This window comes from Phalacrocorax aristotelis, chromosome 4 (assembly GCF_949628215.1).
Source record: "Phalacrocorax aristotelis chromosome 4, bGulAri2.1, whole genome shotgun sequence".
Lineage (NCBI taxonomy): Eukaryota > Metazoa > Chordata > Aves > Suliformes > Phalacrocoracidae > Phalacrocorax > Phalacrocorax aristotelis.
In genome coordinates this window covers 40,441,327-40,467,792 of record NC_134279.1, presented here as the reverse complement: position 1 = coordinate 40,467,792, position 26,466 = coordinate 40,441,327, and the positions used below count along the sequence as shown (strand labels likewise).

Here is a 26,466-nt window from a genome sequence, read left to right as displayed (position 1 = left end):
ATCTGTTTGCACTGAAAGCTTTTGGAACGTTTCTGCAGACATGAACAGATTTGAGGGTTATGAAACAGTCGAAAACATAGGTAGCTCCCAGAATCATATGTCCAAAGGCTTATACTAGTTGTCATTTTGACGATGAAAGAAGCGTAAAAGCTCCACAATTCACTGTTTATGCACCTCGCAATGCAACTCCCAAACTGAGGTACTAATTCTATTTAATTTCAAACAAAAGTTTTAATCTTTTATCTTTGCAAAGGCAAGCACTATCATAAATTAATTCCATGTTGCCAGTGAAGAACAGTACAAACAAATGAGAAATTAGATATAATATATAAAAAACTCTTCAGTATTTCCCTTCCTAAGCATTTGTTTGTAGTTTTCTACCCAAATAATAAAATAAGTGGAAGGCAAGCTCAAAATGCATTCAAAGTTAGGCTTTCAAGTACAGAGCAGGTACACAAATTCTAAATAAAAGCCCTGTCCGTTTTCATCTTCCACCAAACTGTGTGAAAATACTGAAAAGTACTTGAACATTAAATAATCTTCTATTCTGTAAAATAATCTCGTAAGAGACAAGTACATAAGCAAACAGTCCCATGTTGGACCTTCTCATAGATAAAACAATGGACAGAAGGTAGAAAGGAGAAGCTTTGGAACATATTTGAACACAATAATGACTTGTACGTGGTTAATCAAGGGTGCAACTGTTGAACAAGCCTTCCTCACACTTCACAATTTGGAACAGACTTTCTGTCAAATTGATTGCCCAGTTTCAAAATTCATGAAAAAAATAATTAGTCTGTATTAGTTATAGGAACAAATGTTTTGCCATGTAAAAACAAAGCCATTTGTTATGCTGACAGATGGAAATGAGTCTCCCCATTCTGAATGGATACTTTCTTTTCTCATATCAGTACTCAGAACAGGGAAAGATCCATTCTCAACAAAATGTTAGATTAAATCATTCAGAGGACAAATGGTCGTACCTCTGAGACCCTCAAAGGCCACCAGTCTGTGAATAATACGTACTCGGCCTGAAGGGACCTGTATCAAGTCCTTGCAAGATTCAAAAACAAAAATTTTCTCTTTGCAGGCAGCATTCTTGTCTGTGGAAAAAAGATGTACCAGGATGGCACCAGAGATGAGTTTGTGCTCCAAAACAGATTTGCTCAAGGCTAGAAATATTCTAGCTTTCTCTTTTTAACTGCTCAATGAATCACCACCCAAGAAAAAATGTCCCAACAAACCTCATTTCTATATTACATCAAACACCATGTATGATTCTTTGCATGATCATTCAAAACATATCTATTTAAAACACTGAAGTAACTCTGAAATTTATGATAAATGGAAGCAGTTTAGTGACATACTATCACTAAGTATTAATCATAACACTACACAAAGACTGATTTAAAGAAATGCTCAGGCTATCTTCTTGGAAACACCACAGGGAAAAAAAATATTATAGTTATCTTTTTCCCTTCCTAGAATAAATTCATTGAGTTATTTTACACTCCTCTAGTCTTATGGGCCCAGCAGACTGCAATGGGTCTTCTGACAAGTGCAGGAGAGAGAGAGAGGAAGACAGAAGAGAGAGAGGAGGAGAAAGAATAAAAAGCTAATAACCGGAAGCTTTTTGTTTAGAAGCCTAATATCCAATTCCAAAAAGTTTTAATAAAGCTTTAAAATAATTAATATATCACGACTCCCTAGTTTCTTCTCTTTACCCAAGAAACTCGATTATAAACATACAAGAGTGAAGAGTGTCTCTGGAGATTAGCTAGATCCCTGCAACAGCTCCCAGCGGAGCTTTCTTCAGAGCTGTCCCATCAAATGTAAATTTTACAGAATGTTGAAAAAAAGTTTTTCTCACTTTCCAGTAGCACCTGTCTGGCTGTTAACACCATTTTACAGCCAAAAATGTAATTACATCTTGTCTTATATCAAAATAAACACCTTCTTAATGCAGGTCATCTGTTGCCCTGTGCCACTGTTTGCTTTCACAGTTTATCACAGTGGGTTCCAACCACCCAAAAACTGCTTTCTGTCGTCTGAGCTGGAGCTGGGCCACGATTCCCAACTGTAGCCGTGGCTGCAGAATTCACTACCATGAAAGTTGCGAAAAAAGTTTTTTGGCTGTGCGTTGTGGAGCACATTACAGTTCCTAATCTTCAAACAAATCTGATTTATCTACCTGCCTCTCTCGCTGAACATTGCACATGCCCTTTCCTGGTGAATAGACTGCAAGATGCAGTGCTTTACTCTTTACTGATTTTTTTTCATGATGTATGTCTTTATAACTAAATGCTTACAAATATTTCTGTTGTGATTTAATTAATAAAACTGTTAAATGCCTCCCAGCAAGTGTCGTAGACACTATCACTAAGTATTTCTCCACAGATATCATTCCAAAAGTAGTGTATTCTGAAGACAAGTTATAAATAGGCAAAAAAGCCCACTTCATCAGCTGAACAGTGATCAGCTATCAACTCCCAAAGGCAAAATACTTGAAGTCGTATGTTCATTCTTCATTGACAGACCAATAGCATATTATGTCCATATTAAGGAATTCAGGGGTAAGACTATTATAGTGTTTTCTGACAGCCATGAGAGTTTTGTCTGATGAATTATTCAGAGATGACAACCTCTTTTTAGATTATTTAAGTTCAGAAGTTTGATGTGTCTCAAGCATTACAAAGTTTCTGTTTTGATCAGGAAATATTGTCAAAGGGGACAGCCAGATAACACAGAAGAATAGAATTTACTAGAAATTATAACAACTAGAAGAGAACTGAGAAAGAATAAAAATAAAAAGTATCTGAAGTTGTATGAAATGAGATAAGAGATTATGGCAGAAATACATTATGAAGCATTCAGTAAATTTATATAGTTACAGACTATTTATATCAACCTATCTTTCTTTGAAGGGGATTAAATTTATACTGTATCCAGGACACATCACACATTTCTATTCATTAAAAAACACATTACTTCAGATTTCTCCCTGGTTAATGGATTTAGTGATCAATGGCATAATTTAAAACTTATGGTTTTTTTAATTACTAGGAAAAACCTGTTTTCACCTGGCGGGGTGGGATGGGAAAGGAAGAACATTTCATTCAGAACTGAAAAAGACAAGGGAAATAAAGGTTCTGAAGGATTACAACCTGATGCTTTTAATTCCATGAATTATAGTCTAGTCACATATAACTTTGGCCTGATTTCTTCCTAGAATCCACTCATAATATTAATAATCATTTAAACAATCACTTAAATCTGTGAAAATGAAGCATCACTTTAAAGAAAACCAAAATTTAACTGACTATAAACATGTAAATGTCCAGCATGTTCACAAAACACAACTTCTAAACAACAGAGCTTACACAAATTACAAAGCTATCATTGCCAGCTTTATGTGGCATAGACGTACAGATCCTGAAAATACATAACAAACTTAATTTGCACGCCATTTTTAGAACTGGAAAAATATTTATTCTTGTAAAATATCAAAATACGTGACAAATCCTGCTGGCACAACATTCCTGCTAGGCCAACATGAAATGACTAGCTGTGTAAGTGTTTCTAGGAGGAAGCTCTGTTGTGTCCATATATGTGTTTACTACAAATAATGAGTAAACCTTGAAAGCTTCTTGCTAATGTGAAATATAAATTGATAAGTAAAAAATGAAGCTATATCTAAAGATGGATCTGAAAGACTGACCAGAGAAATGTGACTACTTGAAAAAATAATATGCTGTAGAAGAGGTAAGATGTTTGCTAATTTCTTTGATGAGGTGAAACACTTTTTTTCATCTTTCATAATTGCTTAAGCAAAACATCAAAGCAGTCATAATGAGAAAACAACTGAAAGTCTAAACTGTTTGTCTCGACAATTATTTTCCTCGCTTTCTAAAGCACATCACTTATACAATATACTGTTTCTTGTTACTTGGTCATAGTCAAGTTATCAATTGTTAAAAATAACCAATGAAATACCATTTTCATTTCAGCTTTGATAAAATATTTTAGCAAACAAATGCTAATCACAGTGCCTGGTAATACATTTTGCTACATGCTAACCACAAACAGGATTCTCCAAATTCAGATTTTTAACTGCTATCAAAAAACCTGGGGCAGAATTCAAATCCCAAATGCTTCTGGATGACTTCCAGTTTGGGGAGGTGGGACAATGGGACTGTTTTGTTGTGTTGTTTCACTCAAGGTAACAAACTTATGCATATGTGCGTGTGTAAACACACAAGAAAAACTGAGCAAAATTCCAGTACTAACACCAGGTGATATCCTGCCACAACCAGATTATTATAGTCTCGTTTAAACAGGTAATTGCAGAGGCCACTGTTGTGCAAATATTTCCTCACATCTTCAGCTTCACTCATGTCTAACATTATTCAACAATACATGTCCTTAGATGATGTAAACTTTGATCGCTCTGATCTGCCTCAGTGAAATTACACTCGTAACTAAAAAGACACACATTTTTGCAAGAGCAAGGTCTTAAACTATGTTCTTCTGCAAAACATTAAGAAGCGCAAAGTTTGGCAAGAAAGTACCCATAATGTTAAACAAATGTTGTAGCCCAAAAGAGTAATTTCATAACTAACGCATTATACTGAGAGACCTGAGTGAAAAAACCACAAGTGTACACTGCATGTAATTTGTATCACATTACAAGTGGGATTTGAAAAAAACAAGCAACAAAACTTGGGATAAAAGAAACCTAATCAAAATTCAAAAACACTTAGTAAATTTGCTTTTTTCCTCTGCACCTCACCAAGTTCATTTGCCTCTACTGTTGTTTCAAAAGATATATATGCATTCCATATATTTTCCACTATATACAGACATTACAATTCCGAACGGTTTTTATGTCAGGAGAGTGGTTTATGCTTATATGAATAAAACTAAGTCAAAGCTACCAGGCAAATTATAAGGGAAAATGACACTCACTTTCATACCAAAATCTAGTATTCACTCCACCTAGTCCGTGTATGCTCAGATGCACCCACAGGTACACCAGAGTGATTTCCCATACCTGAGAAGAAGTGTGCCTTGAAGCCTTTTTTTGACACAGTGTTGTCAGATCTGAACTCAATTCGCATGTTGTTGTACTGAGAGGTGATAACTTCAGGCACTTCAGTACCGCAGAATTTACCATGTAGTTTAGAGTCAGAAGAAAGGCCACTACGAATCTCCACATAATCGTATTTGCAAACCTGAGGACAGACAGAAAAAAAAATCTTTTTTTTTTTTGTTAACCAAATGTATGAAGTTGTTTACAAATGCAAAACCTGATTGGTATATGCTGCCTAATTACAGATTAACTATATCTGTTTTCACTTTTCCCTGACACTGAAAACATTTGTAAATGCTTACAAATGTTCACTGATTTTGTGTAAGAATATTTTAAGGTCACTAAAGCATAGCTATACTATGCATTACGTTCAAAACTATATTTTGATAGATACTAATCTGTGTTTAGTATCTAAATTTCAAGATGCTTAGTAACATTTCCATTTAATCTAAAAAGTAATAATTCCAGTGACATTAGACTAAAATCTAGAAATATTTACCCTAAAAATTATACCTATCTTTGTGCTATAAACCACGTACCCAGAACTTACATTCTACTGCATCTCATAGATTTTTTAAAAAAATATTAATTTTTCACTCAAACTCACCAGTTTTTAATATCATGTATTTAAGACACATGCATTTATTTACAAATATATAAACTATTAAAACCATACATCTTTCTTTAACAGTAGCTTAGCTATAATTTGGAAAGCTGATGCATATAATTTTCATTAAAAGGTTAAAAATAAAATAAAATAGCATAATAAAAAAAGCCTTACGCAAGGCGTACTACTCGTGATAATACTTTCAATGCATAATCCCTTGGTCAACCTAAAGCCTTCCACCCAAAAACTTCTAAGCTTCTTAGGCTCAACTATCAATCATTTAATCAAAAATGTCCCAGTTGTCTGCAATCAATAGCTTAAGAGAAAACAGTGGCCAGGAGGATTCATACAGAGCTTAGACTGTCCATTAAATCCAAGTTGTATTTGATAAATCGCAATCTCTAGTCAAAAAAGAAATGTCATGGGAGCTGGAGGGGTACTGTAAAAAAGGATGTTTTGGCCTTTGTTGCTCTCTCTCCCTATGAAATACTAAATGATCGTCAACATTTCCAATTATTTTTAATATAATACATTCTAGATGTAGACTACATTTTCATTGTTACTGGAGCAATTTTCATATGTTGCAGAGTTGGAAAGTGACTAATTCAGCTGAAACTACTTTTTACAATATAAATAACAATTATAAAACTATAGTCACTGCCACATGCTGATTTATATTAATTGTAACATAAATTCATATTAATGCATATGATTTTCAAATATAGCTCACAACATTAATAAATCCCAGCAATTTCAGCAATACATCAGCGTGGAGTTTTGATGGTTTCATAGCTTTTAGATTAGAAATGAAATCTAATTTCAGATAGATCTACCTTCCTTCATACTACACTATGTTTAAAAAACTTTACAAGTTAAATGCAAAATTAAAATTGTAAAATGTAAATGTAAAATATTAAAATTGTAATATCGAAAAGACGTGAAACTTGTTCCTAAATGGAGGTCCTATAACAAAAAAATTAGAGCATTTGCTAAATGTATACGTTTTATGTCTCCACTCAGGCAATATATTGGAATGTTTCAGATATTATATATTTCTTCTGATTTTCACAGGTACCAATCTTAGTACTACTATTTAATAGTATAAAGCTGAGATTTAGTAGCACAGGAGAGGATCAAGCCAAAGTTGTAAATGTTGAAAAACATTATGTATATATTTTTCATATCCACTTAAGTGTCTTGTATGACCTTAGAAAACTGACTTAACTTGATTACACCCCAGATGTCTTCCTTGCAAATCTGGTTTAAGTACCAAGAAAGTGCAGAAGAATTGTTTTATGATTTCTTCAAATGGTAATTAAATTTTAATTCTTTGGGATTTGTACGTATTTATTACACCTTTTGCAGTTCTTGTAATAATGATAACAGGACATAAGTATATCATATACATCATTAAGAGTTGGAATTTCATGGACTTTAGAATGCACCCTAAATTATTTAAAAAAAAAAATCTCACATCGCTGCCTGCCTGTGCAATAATTTTGAGATATTTTGTAGAAACCATGGCTGGGTTGTTTCTTAGTTATAAATAAAACTCCAGCTTTTGCCACTTCAGATCTCATGCCTGAAACATGGCCCATCCTCATACCAGATATGTGTAGTCACAAATAATATCCTGGGATTTGGGTGCTTAACGCCATGTGAAGAAAATCAAGATAAACTAATTGGCTACAGCAGATTATGACTAGAGCGTGGCAAGGTAACTCAATGGTGTGACGGAGCAGTGCCTAGGAAGCATAACAGAGGCTGAAAAGTTGATGTTGAAACCCATATTTTACCGATTCACACCCAAAAAACACTGCAACTCCCACCACTTGTTTTAAAGCTACAGGGAGCAGCCCTTACCACATGGAGAGCTCTGCCCTGCCTCTCTCCCCCACCTGGGGACCAGATCGCCCATGCCTCCAGGGTCTGCCCAGCTCAAACACTGCTGCTGTTCTATTGTGCCTTATTTCTGGTACTGCTCCTTTTAAAATATTCCCCCTATGAGATACTTTTAAGTGATTTAAATGCTCCCTCACTCCGCCACTAACCACAGCTTATGTGTATTCTCTGCAGTCATAGTCTGCAAAGATGATTTGGTTTCTCCAGATTTTCTTTTCTTGAATTCTTTCCAATATGCCTCAGCCATTTGCTCTGGTTTACTTTGTTGATAAAAAAAAAGTCAGCTGAGACTCAGCAGAGAACACGTCTTTTAAATTTCTTGTAGTACATATAGATTTAGATGATATGTAAAAGAGAACTATTCTTTCCATGTTTGTTTTGAAAGAATCCAGAAACAGTCCCAAAATGAAAACAAGAATATCCATGGTTATTGTCAGCATATGAACAGTCAGCAAGGGTTTTATAAGACAATATCTATTTTTGAACCCTCGTGGAACTGTTTATTGTGTAACAGATTGTGCAGCTTTTTGTTCACTGTTACTTACTTCATTCCCTTCTAACTCAAAAAACTCAAACTTCATTGAAATTCTGTATTGCGTCGGGGCAACCACCTGCCACACACAGTTTTTGTTTGGAGGATACTCTTTGGGCCACCCTGGTGTGGTTATAGTCCCATTTAGCTTTGTCAGGAGTCCTCCGCAAGCAGCTGTAAAATTAAAAGGGAGAGCATCGTTTCTTGACTGAAACCGTGTTTTACTATAAACAGAAGCACACTGAGAAGATCAGTCCTCTTATTACTTATACGGCTGTAATGCCCAGACAGACTAATCAGAATCTTGTTTTATCATGCTTGGTGCAAACAAAGAGAAAGAGACAGCCCCTATCTTGAACAGCTTGCAGGTTTGCAGACAGAGATAAGTTTCAGGAGTACACAAGGCGTTATCATATTCATTCTTTTCCCTTCCCTCCAGAGACTCTGGTTATTCTCTCACAGCCCTTCCCATGCGAGTCCTCTGACCTCACCGCCCTCCCCAGGACCTTGACCACCCCTCTTCTGACAGACGGACTACTTAAGATGCGCTTTGCACTTCCCCAGCTTCTCTCCTTGATTATTGATCCAGAATCAGCCCTACCTGTCTCAGCTCATATAGCTGTATGCCTCCCATAACCTGCTAGATAGGGTCACTTCTTCGGGATAGCAGTCACATACTCTTCAGTCACAATTACTTTTGCTGAAGTGTGGGTGTTCAAGTAATAGAGAAAATACCTATTATTTCCAAATATATGCTAAATAGTCACCTCCATACAACAGAACAATACTGTACTGTTTGTGAGTACAGTTCAAATAGCAAAGGATAAACACATTAATCTTTTCCATCTGTGGCTTTTTTTTTTTTTTTAAGAAAAGTAATGGGAATTGCAGGGGTTCTCGATCATACTCTGCTGCACTGATACCATTACAGCACTGTGACAGCACTGGAAATCACCCACGAATCTCTTTCTAAATAGCTGGTGGGGGGAAGCTCCACATCCTTCTGCCTGCTCTGTGCTAATGTCGAATGCTTTAAAAACTGGCTATTCCTGTCTAGCTGATGGTCTCACACATTACATCTCCTTCCTCTAACACACCTGGGAGAACTCTCCAGTTTCTGTCAGGGCTCGTATGGACAACGCAGACACGTACCAGTCTTCCTCCTGGAACATGGCTTTCCATGCAGAAGACTCCTTGGTATACACATAAGGGTAATCTGACCAGAGTGGCGGGACTAAGACCCTGGGTCAACCTCAATGTGTCAAAAAAGACCAGGCACAGATTTATACTGCACGCGGGTGACACAAGCTGCACCCCCACATGATCCAGTCTGGGTCAGGACAACTACTGCTAGTTTTCAGTTTCTGCTTTTCAAAATCCCTCCATTGTTCCTTGAGGCAATGGTGGGAAATGTGGAGTATTGGGGAAAAAAAAAATTCTTAAAGCTTTCTAATATGCTGCCAGCAGGGGAGATTCGTATTAGACAACCATGAAGCAATTTTCTGTGCATGTCAACACTGCAGTGAAGCATTGGGCAGAGTTTCCAAGTTAGAGGCTTCTGACATCATGTGTGAATTAATACAGCTAGGTCACCCCTCAATTCCCAAGCTACAAGGATGTAATGCTCACTGTGACTACACAGTGATTTTAATTCAGCAGTCCCAAGTAGTGTCTACATACAGTGAGTGCTATGTCATGTGGAAAAAATGCATGTACACTTTTAGGGATAGCTCAGGGCTTTTGCTCCACACCGCCCTGCACCACTTTGAGTGACCTCTCCTTTTGCCAGAGTTGCTTTTCTGTTTGGGTGTCAGGGACGTATTTCGTCTTTATTTTTCAGAGGCAGAGGGGAGAGTTCTCTGAAAGACTGGTCATCTTCCCTAATATTCTGACTCAGGTCAGCAGACAAACTAAACCAAATTCCTTATATAAATTTGGGCTGATGATCAAAGGCCCAGAGATCAAATCTCTGTCTTCATGGCCCCCCTTAGATTAACCTTTCTTTCTGCACACTGCCTCACATGCAGACATCTAAATAAATTGTTTCTCCAACGTGCTCACTATTCAAGTTGGGAGGGAGGGGAGAACAACTAAAAAACCAGCCAGCTTGATGAGAGACACAATCTAACATGCCTGTAGCCTAGGATTATCACCACCTCACACAAATGCACACACCCCCCCCCAAACAAACAAACAAAACCAACCCCACAGAACCAAAAGCAAAAGAACAAAAAGTGCAAAGAAACTAAGCAAATCTACCCCAAATTGTGACAAATTGTGAATTAAAGCCTGGAAATTGGAAAAAAAGAGACACCAGTGAATTGCATCAGAAGAAAACCGTAACTCCAAGCAATGCAATTTTCAAAATCCATTCACTACTCAAAAAGATGAACTGAGATAAGAATAAATCATTCTATCTCTTAATTCATTCATGTTTACGAATAAAAATCAAACAATAAATGGTGCATAATGATCAAGAGCATTTGCTTCTTTCCTGTGATATGAAATACATATAGAATGCAAAACTTATCTCAGTCCATTCCTATGTTTACACAGACTTCCACTTATCAGGTTTTTATTTCTCCAAATGATTGTTTGAACATGCTTGGTCAGCCTGAAAAGTAGAATTTGTTTCCAGCAAGAGAAGTCCACAATCTGAGTGGGAGTGAGGAATATTTCTCTGAGCTTTAAGCTAGAATAAAGGATCCTGCTCTTCAAATGCACCAGCTTCCCAGTCACACCCCAGTCAGAGGTGGTCATAAGGATCATTAAATAAGCCGAAGCGGCACGTTGCTTTGCTGATAATTGCCTCCTTATGCATGGTGGGAGACTTTGCTTTAATGAGTACGAATAATGTAATAAGTGGTTTGGAAAGGTACAAAGTCCTGCTTTGCATCGTTCCCAATCGACTAACAGCAAATCCTCTACAGCTAAATTAGTGCCAGGCATTGGATGAAGATGACTGCTGTGGACAGATTGCACTCTGGCAGCGCTACTTAAAAGGGAACACTGGTTTTCCAGGTTGGGTTCCACAGGTCTCACGCTGCTAGGCTAGAGCATATGAAAGGTGTAGCATTTCATTCAAGCAAAGGCACTCTGCGAGCTTTAAGAGCCCATAACAGCAATGCACTGTACCTTCACAACTCTTTTTGTCAGGACCAAGTTCATAGCCAGGATCACAGGCGCACTGGTAGCTGCCCAGAGTATTTACGCAGCGCTGCTCACAGCCACCATTGTCAGGTTTGGCACATTCATCTTCCTCTGCCAAGACAGTGAAGAATGCAAAAACATGTTAAATAATTACCTTTTTTCAGCTGTAATTGCTGGATCAATATTAACCCAGAAAGCTGTATGCATGCCATTATAAGATGCACTTCATAACACACTGTAGTTGCTGACTAAGAGATTTTCAAATGCTAAGCAGACCTGCAACGGAGAAAATTAAAAATTGTCCTTTGTGGGGTTTGGGTGGGGTTTTTTTACAATACCTACTGACAGTTGCAGACCTAATTTATAAGCACTTTGTGGGCAGCATACAATAATTCAGGCAGCCATAATGTAAAGGCTGTATAAAGTATTGAAAGAAAGACTGAAAATCCACAGCAGGGTCACTTCAAGGGCACTTTATCTCCCACAGAATCAATTTGTGCATTATCCCAAATTCATAGTCAAAAACAGATTAACAGAATCCTCAAATCCCAGGTTTTCATTCTACTGATATTAAAGGGAACAAGATGCATCAGGGATGGGGGAGGGAAAGGAATAATGTATTATCTCTACTAGCTCTGAAATATACCCATGAGATTCATTGTTAAAATATTCCTCAGATGTTGAAATATTGTTTCCTTACACCAGGACAAGTAATTTCTTAGAAATAAAACAGAGCTCCCACTCTCATGTCTACAGCCTTCAAGGTTATAATTGTCTGCACTGAAAACTAACAGTTTGGGTGAGAAAAGCCCCAACTCATGGCTTTTCAAAAGAGCAAAAACGTTCTCCTGGTGATGCGACCTGTATTTTGGGTGTCACCATGGCCACACCACTGCTAGTGGCTTTCACTGTGTCGTGGCCAGCACAGGGACGGAATTACCCACTCCCCACGCACCAAATGCTGCAGGTATAGCTGCAGCTGTATGACACGCTCACACACACACCCCAAAACTGGAGGAAGACTGTGAGGCTTTTGGTCACTATGATTTCTCAGGTGTTTTGGTTTCTTTTTTTTCTTGCTCACAGAAAGTGATGAATTTATAAAGCAGCCTAATGCAGCAAATAGAAAACCCACAATATTTAGACAAAAGAAAAAAACCTTAACAGAAAAGGCCTATTTGTGATTACACTATTTAACTTTATATTTGATAACACAATGTCAAAAAAGCCATTTTTTATATGATTAGATATGTTTCAAAGTTGTTTTAAAACTAAGCTGATTATTTGAACATGAAGAGAGTAGGAAGTTGCACTGAGTATTTCCCTTCATTTTGGATATGTTTTACAAGGAGATTCAAATACCTCTACTGTTTTGTTTTGATAAAATCGTATGCCCAGGTAAAAAAATATGCTGTAGACAGTACATAACTGGCATTAGTAAAAATATGTTGAGAAATATTTTTAATATCTTGTCATGACGTTTCTAGTACAAGTGATAAGCGGTTCACAACTCCCAAGATATGCTTTAACATTTACCTTTAAAAAAGTTAGCTGCAAACCCTGCTTTGTTAACAGTTCCATCAGAAACAAACTTCATCCACAGAGTATTAGAGGTAGATCTAATGTCTTCTGGCTTGTCATAGCCGCAAAAGTGTCCAATTAAAGGACTGTTCTCGTTTGTTCCATCTCGAATTTCCAAGTAGTCATATGCACAGTTGTCATGTCTTTCAATCTGTAAAAAAATATCTTTAAAGTCACCTCTTTGAACTTGACCATAAATATCAAATATCAATCAGATAATAATCAGAATTTAAATTTTTCAAAGTTAAGGTTAGGGTTCTCTGTTTAAGAATCAAACATCAGGACAATGAACAAGCTTCGTGGCACCCTTTTTAACTATACTAGTTTTCTATAAGAAAAAAGTTGTTGAGATGTTACACAGGACAACAGTCTAACTGGAAAAAAAAGTAACTGAAAAGGACTTTAAGCTTCCTAATGTTCTGTCGAATTCCTATTCAGCTCAGGTAAAGCCCTCTTTTCTCATGTACACTCAAGTATACAAGATTAATGGTTCAACCACTAAAGAGGTCAGAAATATTAACTGGTTTTGAAATATTGAAAAGCTCAATTTTTCATTAATATGAATAAGATTGACATTATCATCTTGTGCTATTTCAGGTGAGGAACAATATTTTATTTTCTTCCTTTACTTTTGACACAGTACAAAATTTTGCATGTGTCACTACCCACTGATCTTGCAAGGTAATGGTAAAAAAAATTACAGTGCATTATGAGTTTGGGACACCTGTAAATTCTAAAATTATCAGCTCTTAAGTAGCCAACAGAACATATGACCAAAAAAAAAAAAAAAAAAAGATATTATTTTCCTGCAGCTGATGTGTCTGGTTTCTGTTGCATGATTCCTGATTTCAGATGTCTATTAACTTTCTGGATCAATGAGTGAATCTTTGCCGCACTGATGGAGGAACCTGCTGAAACCGGAACAACTGAAATGTCCCTCTCATTTAAACGTCCTGCCGGATGACATCTAAACATACACTAGTATGTGAGTGGAACATTTCTACTTGGGTAGCAGCCTTATGCTCTTTACAAAACAGTATTTGCAGAGTCAGTCAGAGTGGGAATTGCACCAAAGAAGAAAACAGTAGCAGCCCAAATATGAGCCTAGATAATTTATGATGGCTGTCTTTACTGAGAGAGTATCTTTCCCAAAACAATTAAAAACCCTCTTGATCTGGGTCATTTCACAGCAGGATTACTTCACGTTACTCAAGTAATATAGCACCTTAGTTATAAAAGAATTAACTAAATCCAAGCATTCAGAAATAATTCCTCTAAGAAAACTATTGTTCAACTACGTGGCTGAAACGTGAGGTAGGTTTAGGGATGTGGGGTGGCTGGACCACAGTCAGGGAGAAGGGGTTGGAGAAGTCTCAAATTTAATCCAGCACATCCAAATTCTGTTAAAATGACAAAGAGGTCAAACCAAACCCAGAAAAATCCATGTCTCATCTCCAGACAGAGCTTTTCTTGCACATAAGATGTACAGTTACTACAAGTGGCTGCTGGTACTCTGCTCTAATTGTGCATTATGACCAACGCTAAGCTCAGTAACCAGCACAGACTAAGGAGCTTTCATTTAGCACATTAGGATTTCTGCTTCTTTTATGTAAGAGGGAAAATTGGGGAAAGGCGCTGGTTGATTTTATTTCATTTTAATGGCATCAAAATATGGCACAAAATTTGCCTGTCTTCTTTCCAACTTTCCAATTCTTCAAGCATTTACATACGTAATTTTCTCCCACTCATTTTTTTGGCACAATCCATATTGCCATTTACTGTAATTTCTTAGCTGTTTTCTCAGGAATTTCTTTGGGCCAGAGTTTGGGAAATGAGTGAGAAAAGTCATGAAGATGTGGGATGCAACCACCTATTGCTGACTTCAATGGAAATTGTATGTTCGCAACTAATGCAGTCAGGCATGTGTCCACCTGAGCACTGATAAGTTTTTGACACTGTGTTACTGATTCAAAATATTCATTAATCTAAATAATAAAGTTTAAACACATGACATTATATTCTAATCTGAAACAAAGTCTGCCTTGTTGTCTCGATAAAAATCATAACAGACTCTGATGTAGAAAGAAGTGACCTGGTCCAAAGCCCACTAATATCAATGAAGGAATTGTGTATTTTCCCCACACAACATCTGTGGTCATTTCATTAGTCAAGACTTTAATTACCATCTGTTTTTTTCCATTTTTCCACGTTCTATGGGGCAATATGGAAATTATGATTTTTCACAGGCCAAGTGCAGCTGAGTTACACGTACCAAATTCTCATTGAGGTTAATTGTTAGTTTCTTTTCTGAGAATCACACTATTTTTGGCAGAAGACAACAGCTAAAAATACATTTTGTATAGCAGTAAGTTGCTAAACTTCCTAAGACTATAAAAATCAACCAACTTACAAAGTGCTATTGATTTTCAATAACACAGTTAGAAAGTTGGCCATTCTACCATATTAATTTATTTTTAGTGTACTACTACTGCAAGTGATGCAATTAGTATTATCAATATTATTGTATTAACGGATTAAATCATTACACCTATATATAAACAAACAGATAAGCATTGTGTTTCTGAGAAATTATAACTGGTGTTAAGGCACTTGGTAACTAGTGAAAAAGAAGTAGTTTAAGATGTGCTTTGCTTATCTGTACCTCACATTTTAGGATTTCGTGGTACTGTCACCTGGAAACCCTGCCATACAAAGATCTATTACACTTGCAAGAGTCTCTTATTCTTCCTACGACAGAGTAGAAAATCTCAGGTTAATGAAAGGACTCCCAGTGAGTTTAGCTGTAAGTGGACTTATCCTGTAAACCTTATTTTCTGGAGCATTAAAATTTCACAAGATTGATATTATGTGTGAATTAGAATAAATACACAAAGTGTCAGCAAATGCAAAAAAAAAAAAGTGTAAACAAATAGGTTTTACAGAAAAATGCACTGCTTATAGGAGAATGAAAGATACCATCGGCTCCTGAAGGCCTTGGAGGAAACACAGATTTGAATGGTATTAGAGAACTAAGTTGAGAAAATGCCAGAAAAATTCCTGACAGGCACATAGCACAAGAAAACACTAAGAAATCTCCTGGTGAAATGGAAAGCCAGAGATGTTCTCAACATCCAGTCTCAAAAGAAAAGAAAAGTCCTTGTATGTGTTTTCAGTTTTGGTAAAAAAACCCAATTACTTTAGACTAAAATATATTGGTTAAAAATTCCAGACTCCCTTTGTTTTGTAGCACTCCCCAAACAGGGAAAAAAAAAAAAAAAATTTTTTTTAAAAAAGTATTTGAAAGGCAAGTCCAGGAGCAATCATATTTCAGGAGAAATCTTCCAATTGCTTTTTGTCATTGTTAATTTATTTGTTGATAGAGTCAAATTCCAATACAGGTAAACATATCTGACTCAGGTCATATACTTTAGTTATAGAGGGTGGGATATATGCCTAGTGGAATCAGAAAATCAGATAACTTTTATTCCCTGACTTACGTAAAAATAATTTAAATGAACACTATGTGCACAGAGATTAACAGGGCCACTCAAATGAGGAAGACTAATACAGCTCAGCTCTACAAACACCCTGGATTGCCTTAGCTGGTGAGACTGCGAGCCAGCAAAGGTCCTTCAAAAAACAAACAAACAAATAAACAAAATACCACAAAACAAAACCCAAGAACTGCTAATTTTCAAAGAACAATATAATAAGTGTCACTGTAACAATGAAGCAAAAAAATGGAGTTACCAGTCCCAACATCTCTGCTGTCAGCTAGATATTGGAAAGTGTTGCTGCCCATCAGGCAGCCAAATAAGAAAGGGTAATCCCACACTCAGTGGAAAATGCGTTGCCCACAGCAGGCAAAACAAGATGACTCATTGATACAGTTTGAAATTCTCAGCTTCCCTAGTGCTTTCATTTCAGAGGGAAGGTTATTTATACAGTTATTTTTCTAGCATTACATATGGATAATGAGAATTCCTCTTACTTAACTGTACCTTTCAAAGGACAGAGAAGTAATTTTCTCACAAACACGCTGCAATAACTCTTTGGCCTGACATTTACTTTTTCTTGATCTCAGCTGGCATGAAGAGCTGTGATTTTTAAACAACTTTTTGTTTTACTGGGCAGTGCACCAAGGATTCAGTCCAGAGAGGGACTTAATACCAGAAAACAGAACACCTACGTTCAGGCGCTTGGACCCGAAATGGAAATCAGACCCAATGGTGAATGTCTAGGCAAGGCACTTCAGAGCAGTTTCCAAAGCAACTCTTGCTCTCGACAGGGAGCCCTGTGGATGAGCCAGTAAGAAACGCTGCAAAGACAGATATAACAGAAGTCTTGTGCCTTTCTGGGGCACCTCATTTGGTGCTCAAGGGCATCTTGCCATTCTGGAATCAAAGCTCAGACTCTCTCTGGAGAGGTATGTACCTTTCAAGTCCCTACTGCTGGTAACGTTTGGGGGTTTTTTTGTTGTGTGGGTTGGTTTTTGTTTTTCTTTTTCTTTCAAAACACAACTAGCAGAGGCACTAACCTGAGACTACCACTCAACTATTCTTCTCAATTTCCTTTCTCCTTATAAGGTGTCAGTCCACATGTTTCACCTCTAGAGAGTGCCATAATACTAAATAGTCTGGAGGAAAAACTGAACATTTCTTACGGCCTTAACCACTAGCCTACTAAATTGTGCTCTCATTTGCTGGTCCTTTGCTTCTGATCATTTTCTACGTGGCGAGGCATGAACATGCCATCTTCGCACATGCAAATAACCCATAATTGGGTGATTAGAAAAAGGTCCTGAAAGATAAGAAGAGATGGAGGTTTGAGTCTCCCAGAGGTGATATTGAACTGAGGTCAGTTCAAGCGATAAAGTACCATGCGTGTAGACCAATGCTGAGCATCTGCACGGAGATCAAATATTGTGGCAAGTCTCTTATACAGAGGTATAGTGCTATTTCTTTTGGGATCACAGTAAAAAATACTGAGCACCAGTGGTGGACCAGAAAAGTTCCATATCTAGTCAGTAAATTATATAAAGTTACTGAAAACATTGTTCATTTTCAACAGTGCTTAAAAAGAGACACTGACATACAACGTAAAGCAATCTTGAGCCAGGCCATGCAGCAGAGTCTGAATGGCATTTGGAAATCTCTTTGGGCAGGGAGAGCTGATCTTGTCTAGACCCACTAGACCCAACATTAATTCAGGATACAAAAAAGGGAAAATTAAGTAGAATCTGTGAAATTATTAAAATTTCCACTGTTTATATTCATAACTACTGATAAAATCCAAACCCTTGTTACCTCATGCTCAAGACCTTTCATCAGTCATAGTAAAAATGTGCCATACCCATGAAGTCTGTCTGTAAGACTAAAATTTCAGGTTGGAAATTACATCTATATTTAATATACTTATGTGCACCATGACGCCAGAAAGTTTAGATTTAAAGAGTTCTTCTTCATGACTGCTGAAGCATATTCAAATAAAACAAATGAACTCAAGTATGTTACTAAATTAATCTAAAACTTCAAGCCAGTGTATTGTGTATGCATAAAAAAAGGACATATGAAGTATTCTTTTTCTTTGTTATACAATAGGTTACCACTGGTTAGCAATGTTATACACAGAGGGATGTACACTAAAGACAAGCAAGTATGACTCACGATGGCTTTTTTCTTCCCTCTCTAAATATAGGTTTATAAACTGAATTTAAGTAGGCTTTTTTTTCTTCCTTCTCAAAACAGAAGCCAAAAACCACATTGGTTTCTTTCCATGTAGACATTCCTTTTCAACAATAAGATTTAGCAAAGATAAAAAATCCTGATTATTTAACAGAATATTAAAGCAGCCTAGCAAATACATAATCCAGTTCAGCAAGGCTGCAACTATTGTCAGCGCTTTAAACTTTCTAATTAAAATAGCACAGAAAACATGAAAAACCTTTAATCTTCTTGACCATTTCTGCAGAATGGAAGGTTCAATGGAGAGTAGAATTGGATTCTGGAACTTATTTTTCATAGAGAATTATTAAATTCTTTCACAGATTTAATGAGGATTCCCTTAAATGTCACTGTCACTTATCCACTCTGTGCTTTTCTCAGATTGGTTAAAAGGCTTTACCTCAAATGCTTGAAAGGTTAATCCTACATTGTAGTTTTCTGACACTGTTATTTTCCACACACATTCCTTCATTGGTCTGTAGTCATCAGGATAATTGGGAGACTGGATCTGGCCTTCGTTTTTGTGGATTTCACCTCCACAGATAGCTGATAAAAGCAAAAAATTCTTATTGTCAATAAAGACATTTTCTGTTCCACATGCCCAAACTGACATGTTATGCTCCCCTTTTTAAAACTAATGATAAGATTATTCTGGAGAAGACTTAAAAAGTCTACCAAGGTCAAATTATTGAAAACACAATCCATTTAAACCACTATATATATTTCAGTTAGCGAATATAATTCGGTATTTCTAATAGCTCTAAGCATGTCTAGAATGTTCAGAAAGGCTTTGGAATCATGGATAATCGGAATTTATTAATTTTATAGAATATATTTAAAAGGTCAAAATAATTAAATTTTACTTTTTGTCCACCTTTGAAATATATTTAATAAATATTCTTCATTAATATTTACTAACATTTAGAAAGAGACAAATGAGGCAGAAGTCTCAGGTTTTATAAAGCTTAGCTGTTTCTTCAAATTCAGCATAACATAAGTAAAAAATATTTTCATGAAAAGTAAACGCACTTTTCACCATCCATACTGATAATCACGTAAAGATCTGTGAATATCAACCAAATCATACAGTTACTACCATAGATTCAATATTTAAGAAAACAGGTTCTGTTTTAAGCAGGTGAGTGTTGACTTGTTAAAATACTCGGTGTGTGGGAGTGTCTCTATTAAGTAATCCCAGAATATATGGAAAACTTAAGTCAGATTTTTCTGAAGAATAAATAGAAGGTACTCAAAGAAATCCTTCCACGTACTAAGCACATGAACATGCACATGTGGTTAATTAAATGACTAGTAAAAAATGCAAATTAATATTATCAGTGGTGTCCCTGGAAAAAAGGTCATCTGAAATCTGATCCCAGGAAGAGTTTCAAAATGTCCTGTCTATTAAGTGAACACCTACTCTCTTCTTTAGTAATAAAATACCTATTTCATATTATGTTATTTAATATCCAGAGGTATCCAGTTAATATTTTTCCTCCATAATCAAGTCGTTTTTAATGCTATAAGAGGTTTACCTTCATAAATTGCTGCAAAACCTTTCCCAACCCAGTTGCTGCTGCTGCGGAACTCGATCCACATCCTGCTGTCAGAGGATGCGAGGACTTCTGGCAGTTTGTCACCACAAAACCTGCCTAAAAACATGCAACCAGTAACTGCATTTTCTGCCGCCTCTGAAGCCAAACGCTGTAAACATTTATACAAGTGTTTAACATTATAAACAGGAGTAACACAACCAACTCAGTGGAACTATTCACACGCTTATGGTTAAGCACATATGTTTCTGCAGATCAGGACCTAATACACAAAGATTTTATTATAAAGCTTTTAGTACTTTTTTTTTTTTATTGCAGTCAGGCTGACAAGTCTAAGTATAAAGCTTTAGGGGAAGTAAGTAGAAAAATTAGTGTTACAGATTGTTTCTATACATACAAAGCCAGGCATTTTGGAAGGAGAAAGTGAGTACTAATCTTAAGAGAGGAAAGTAATCTAGGTCACAGTAATACCACTCATTGTGTCTAGGACCAAAGAGATTAAAAAACTAACATCGAAATGACCCTAGACTATATTATCCTCTTATATTTAGCCTAGGTAGGTGAAATTTCTGTTTGTCTAGGTGACAGAAAAGGGAACAGAAGAAAAGGGTAATTACTGTCTGGTCTGAATTGTTTCTTCTTTTCTTTTTAAGGCCAAGAAAATAAGCACTACTTTTAAAAAGCTGTCCTCTGTATCTGCTACCTTTTCTTTCTTTTTTGCTCTTTTTAAATTATGGCTGTTAGGACATTAACAAATAATTTTAGTCTTTGTTCTAAAAACGCCAACAGAACTGACCCAAGAAGTTGGAGATGTTCATGTTTACTATGGTCTGAAATCCTGAGTTTCAATCAGAGAAGATCACAGGATGTCAAACCAAGCCTCTGGATTGGGCAGTGGCATAATGGGATGTGAAATGTCTGCACCAACCCTCTGAATTAAGAAAAGGAGGGCTGCAGCTTCCTGCGTATTAGTTGCAACTCTAAGAATACATTATTGCTTTGCATGTCTTTTCTCTGCAAAAGCAGGGAAGGACATGCAAAGAAGAAACAGAAGTAATCTTGTATTCAGGATTTTAAAAGTACAGGAACAGAGCTCATAAGTACAACTCTATAGCGGGTGCTCTCAACCACAGTGCATGTGCTCACCACATGCTCTATGTATTTCCCATAACACGCTCTACAGATTTGCCTGTATACTATTACCCCACTTCTGTGAACAAAACTATGGCAACTTCATATTTCAATACCCACAAGCAAAGCAAGTTGTTGCACTTCTTGCAGCTTTCATCTTTCCACGCGTGCAGCTGAATAACAGCTAGCTGCAATGAAAGGAAGGCTTGGGGCCTGAAGTCAAATAAACCACTTATTTGAAGCCACTTAGCATTTTTTCCCATCCCCAACTTTAGATACATTCTAGACACCTAAAAAACAAGAGTCTTGTCGTGGGTTCAACAGCAAGCAAGTTCACTGAACTCAGTAAGTATGGTGACTATGGACAGTGCAGCATTCAACAGTTGCATACCAAGCAGAGGTGATTTTCTCCAGTAGCCATCTCTCACTTCAATATAGTCGTACCAACAGAGACTGCTCTTGTAAAGGTCCATGGTGGTGAAGTTTAAAACAATCTGCAATCAGAGAACACCTAATCAAATCATGTGTGGTTAATACTAGAAAATGATCACAACAACATTCTGCAGAACTGAAGCCAGAACGGTCATCTGTAACAGGATTCCAACTACTTAGACACTTAATTAGCCTCTCCTCAGTTATTTCTTAAAGTAAGTAAAAGTTGTTTGGGAACATAAAAATTTTTTTATTTAATCTTACATATTTGAGCAGATTCAAGACAGACTACTCACATTTGATTGCTTACAGGGAGCTTTTTGCTGAGAAGAATTTGAGAATGCTAATAAGGTAAAATAATGTGCTAATACAATTTTAAGTGTGTTATTTGATAATTCTCCTGCCAATTCCTCTTCCGTTCCATTCTGACTATAATGAGAAGTGACAGCTGTGAAAAAATTTGTTGTTTTATTTTGATTTGTGTTTCCTTCTACTATGGATTTGACAAGATAATTTACTTTCAGACACATTAAATATTGACAATTGTGGACAGTAATGCTGAAAGCAGTATCGCTATAACAAACGTTACACAGTCCCTTAATGTCTCTAATGAAACTATAATAAAGCGTTTTATATGGAAATCTGAGTTCTGTGCATTTCTGGAACTTTTGAACTTGGACTCCCAGTTTTATTGAGCATATCTGTAAATAGGCATGTTTTCAATACTTAAAATCAGGACTACCCTAGACCATTACATTATCTCACTTTGGTTTAGAAATACTAATCCTAAAATGCCATAAACTTACACTCTTAAGAGAGGAATAGGATTCATCATGGGTCGCACAATGACAAAATAGATACAGTTTGAACCCTGATTGACTGGGACAGTCTTAGCATCATGTCCTGCAATTTCAGGGATAAATCCAAACAAGAAGATTAAAAATTATATTTTTTATTATAAAATTGTTTCCAGTTCATATCCTTTTTTTGGATTGAGGTATATTTGGAAAAAGAATTCATCTTCCAGATCAGTTCCTCAGTGTAGATTAATAAATATTTAAACTTAACTAAAAATCTTTATTTACATATAAGCATAAAAGTGGTTTTATTTTTAGCTTTGATCCTAGGAACTCAGTGTCAAAACCTGCTATTGTAGAGCTAACATTAATTGCTGCACAGTAGCAAATACCTCACACTGCAAAACTATATCTCCATAGCAGCCTATGAAGCAACTGCGTCAGTTGAAAGGAGAGGATTTTACCCTTAGTCCAGCTACAAAAAGGAAATACAACACCATAACTGGAACAATGGGCCCAGACAGTCAGACAGGATGGTTTACTTCCATCTCCTCTGAAGGCACCTTGTGTCTCTCCAACCACAACATAGTACCATTTTAAACCAGAAAGGCAGAACTTTTTCAGCCAGTTTAATTTTAAGATAAAAACTATTAGCTATTGGAGGAAGCTCATTTAAAGATAACAAAAAGCTCAGTGGTTTGAATGTATAGGTGGTAAAGAGTCATGGTAAGACTCTTCTCCAAACAATACAAAATGGAGACAAACTTTCGTAGCAAAATGCTATGTGTCTTTAACATTAGGTTAGCAGGTCTTTTGCTTTCACTTACTTTCCACAAGAAATAACTAAGTGTATCCATATGAGCAATTGCATTCAAAAAGCATTTTTTTTTTTCCTTCCTTCAATGGAGAATGTGAAACTTTCTCACGTAATCTTAAAAGCTGTATCTTCCCCTATTCCCTATTGCTGACACTACTGACTGTCTGGGTGGAAGACCAAGCTCACATGTGATTCTATTCAGCTTTTGCCTTTACTACCATGATGCCATGGGAAATAGAAAACATCTGTAAGGCTACACATAAAACCCAACAGCCAGAAGTCCTGTACAGTGAGGCACATTATGCTGGCAGCCACAGACTTGTGGGATGAAGGTATGGGACACAAAGTATGCCAAGAACCATCAGGACAGCACTGAATAAATGAATACCTGTTCTGGTAGTTGAGTATGGCCAAACATTTAAATCCACAAGCTGCTACCACATCCACAAAATCTGTAAAAGGGTTGGTTAAACAGCACTCTGCCTCTAGCACCGTGCTCTCCATGGGAACATCCTACAAGCAGCTTGGCTACGTTTTCAGTGTAGCAGATGCAACAAATATAGCCTGCCGCCTCCCTTTTGGCCCCTTCCTTCTGTCATTTTAGAGACACAAAGGGACACAATAATTTGGTCACAGATCTACATGCAAAGAATGTCTTCTTCAGTGTTAGTTTGCTACTTTGGAAATACATTTACATAATAGTAACTCATGTCCAGGCTGCCATCAGCACTCTGAATCATAAAGATCTATAACAATGAACAGTCATCAAATTATATTGTAGGCTTCCTTCCTGAGCTCAGAGACGAAAATGGACTGATCTGAAGTCAGACGCAATTGCTGTGCATTCCCTTCTCTCTGTTGCAATAGAAATTACAGTAGAAATGAATATATTTAAGGAAAACATGTTCCTTATACTGAAAGGTTTACCGTAATAAATATTCTATTTTTCAATGTAGATACCCTTTTCTTGGACTTTGAAAAACAAAGCAAATTAAGTCCTAATGAAAGAAACAGTTTCAATTAATATCTTGCATTATGTAGATAGGGGATGTGTTCATATGCATGGAATTTAAAATTATAATTAAATGCTCACCCATTTAATCATTCAGTGATCAGAACAATAAAGAGCTTTTATATAGAAAAAACATCAAATCAGTGCTTTTAAAGCTAGAACAGGTACGGAATTGAGTGGCGGGGAAAGAAGGGAGTGTTGCTTGTCTTTTTGGAGGGTTTTGGGTTTTTTTGTGAAAGCCAGTAAGCAAATCATCCAGTCAGCTGTTGAACTCCAAGGATTACAACTTCCAACTTCGAGACATCCAAGATTTGATTCTAGATCTCCTATATCTCTGCAAGTTCTGCGACCTAGACTTAAAGACTCCTTTCCCATTTGGAATGTGGTTAGTCAGGTGAAGTAGAACAAATTTCAACAGCAGAGGGAGAATTGGAATGATTCAGGTAAGCACAGCACACACTCTGGATGCACTCTCAGCAGATCAAGCACTACAGTCTGGGTTTCTACCTAACAACATCTATATTCAATGCAACTATTGAGCTCTATCTCTCTTCAGATGGCTCTCATTTTCCCCTTGCCAGTTTTTCACCAGGAGAATGATTTTTTTTTTTGTTTAATTTTGCCAAATAGGAAGAATGTTTTCTTCCCAGTGTTACTGAGAAAATTTATATAAATCCTTCAATGCCACACTACTCAGTTTCCAGACTATTGCACTGTTTATCTAAACTTAGTTAAGTTTATCTAAGCATTAGTTGATCCACTCAGCTGGCATTCACTAGGTTACTGTGGTTGTGTCCATCCACATGCTCTCACGTGCCTTTTAGTCTGACTGCAGCACCTCCTGTTTCCACTTCCCTGTCTTACTTCCTGGATGCAGAATTCCCATGCCATTCCTTCCCAGAAAGGGAACCTCACAACTCACCTCTTTGCTTTTGCCTACTTCTACACTTCTGACTCCTTCTAGCTTACACGCACCCTTTCCCAGATGTCTAACCCACAGGGCATTTTGCCTTTACTATTCAGGCACTCCTTTAGGGACATGCACTGAAGAAATAAATGCACAAATATTATCAGAATTCCAAAACCACCTATTTACCATGTTATTCTCCATGTGAAATATGCAGACCTGGCTAAAAGTACAATAATTCATATGCCTTCCTCTGCTTCAGTTTATTACATCTCCAAGTGCTATTTGAATCTACCTCTGAGGATGGCAGAGAGGTCCTGTATATTCGCTCATTCACACAGCAATTCTGTGTCCTTTACAGACTGTTTCTTCTTCAACTTGTCCTTCAAATAAAGGGGCCTCACCAGCTACAAATTTTTTGTTCTCTTCAGCTCATCCACTTTGCAGTTCAGATTCCTTCTAAACTGTTACCTTCATTTTTTCCTGAGTTTCTCAGACCATAGGTAGGTATCTCTGCTTTTATCTAGCTGTACTACTTGAAAACCCTACTTCCCTCAGCAGCCTTTATACTCTTCCACCCATGCCCACCTCACCCCAACTGTGCAGGCCTTTTTCTCTACCCAGATGAGATGCAGACAGCTGGGTTAAGGTCAAGCTACCTTCCACAGCTGCTTAAGCTAACCCAGCTGGCTCTGCTGGAAGCAAGTTATGGAATCCACATCCTATACCTCCTCCATTGGCTCAGCTGTGTAAAGCCTGGAGGTCTCACTACCAGCCTAGCCACAATTTTTCTGTTTTCCGTGACACAGCTGAAGCATCAGATTTCTCTGTTTTCTGCTTGGAAATTTGCCTTTTCCCAAACCTTCATTGACAGGATAAAGTCAGGGAAAGGATGGTTTTACTTAGGTGTGATCATGTCATTGTCTCAAAGTGCTGGTATCTAAATGGAAACCATTAAAGTTTAATGATCCTCCTCAACGCCCCCACCTTTGAAACTATATGAAATAACCTTCACAGCCTTTTCTCACTCTGACATGCCAAGGTATTTGATGATACAGCAATTCCTTAAGATTAACCAGAATTCATTAGCTGTACATAGGCAGAACCCCCAGTCTGTCACAGCACGATTTCTGGTCGGGAACCAAACAAGTATAAATAAATTTAAGATTCTGATATGCAATTCTGCAAAGTATTAAATACAGCTACAGACAAGGCAGAGCTTGTTCAAGGTGA

The 26,466-nt window shown here is 36.9% G+C and overlaps 1 protein-coding gene across 1 annotated transcript in view; it reads right to left on the bottom strand.

The window, feature by feature from the left end:
* Positions 1 to 26,466, bottom strand: part of TLL1 (tolloid like 1) — a 142,409-nt gene that overhangs the window by 19,093 nt on the left and 96,850 nt on the right. The window contains exons 10-16 of the mRNA XM_075091075.1: positions 21,660 to 21,762; positions 20,120 to 20,236; positions 18,985 to 19,130; positions 12,817 to 13,012; positions 11,266 to 11,391; positions 8,144 to 8,304; positions 5,051 to 5,231 (exon numbers count right to left, since the gene is read on the bottom strand). Of these exons, the coding sequence (XP_074947176.1) occupies positions 5,051 to 5,231; positions 8,144 to 8,304; positions 11,266 to 11,391; positions 12,817 to 13,012; positions 18,985 to 19,130; positions 20,120 to 20,236; positions 21,660 to 21,762 (1,030 nt within the window). The remainder of the gene's footprint in view (positions 1 to 5,050; positions 5,232 to 8,143; positions 8,305 to 11,265; positions 11,392 to 12,816; positions 13,013 to 18,984; positions 19,131 to 20,119; positions 20,237 to 21,659; positions 21,763 to 26,466) is intronic.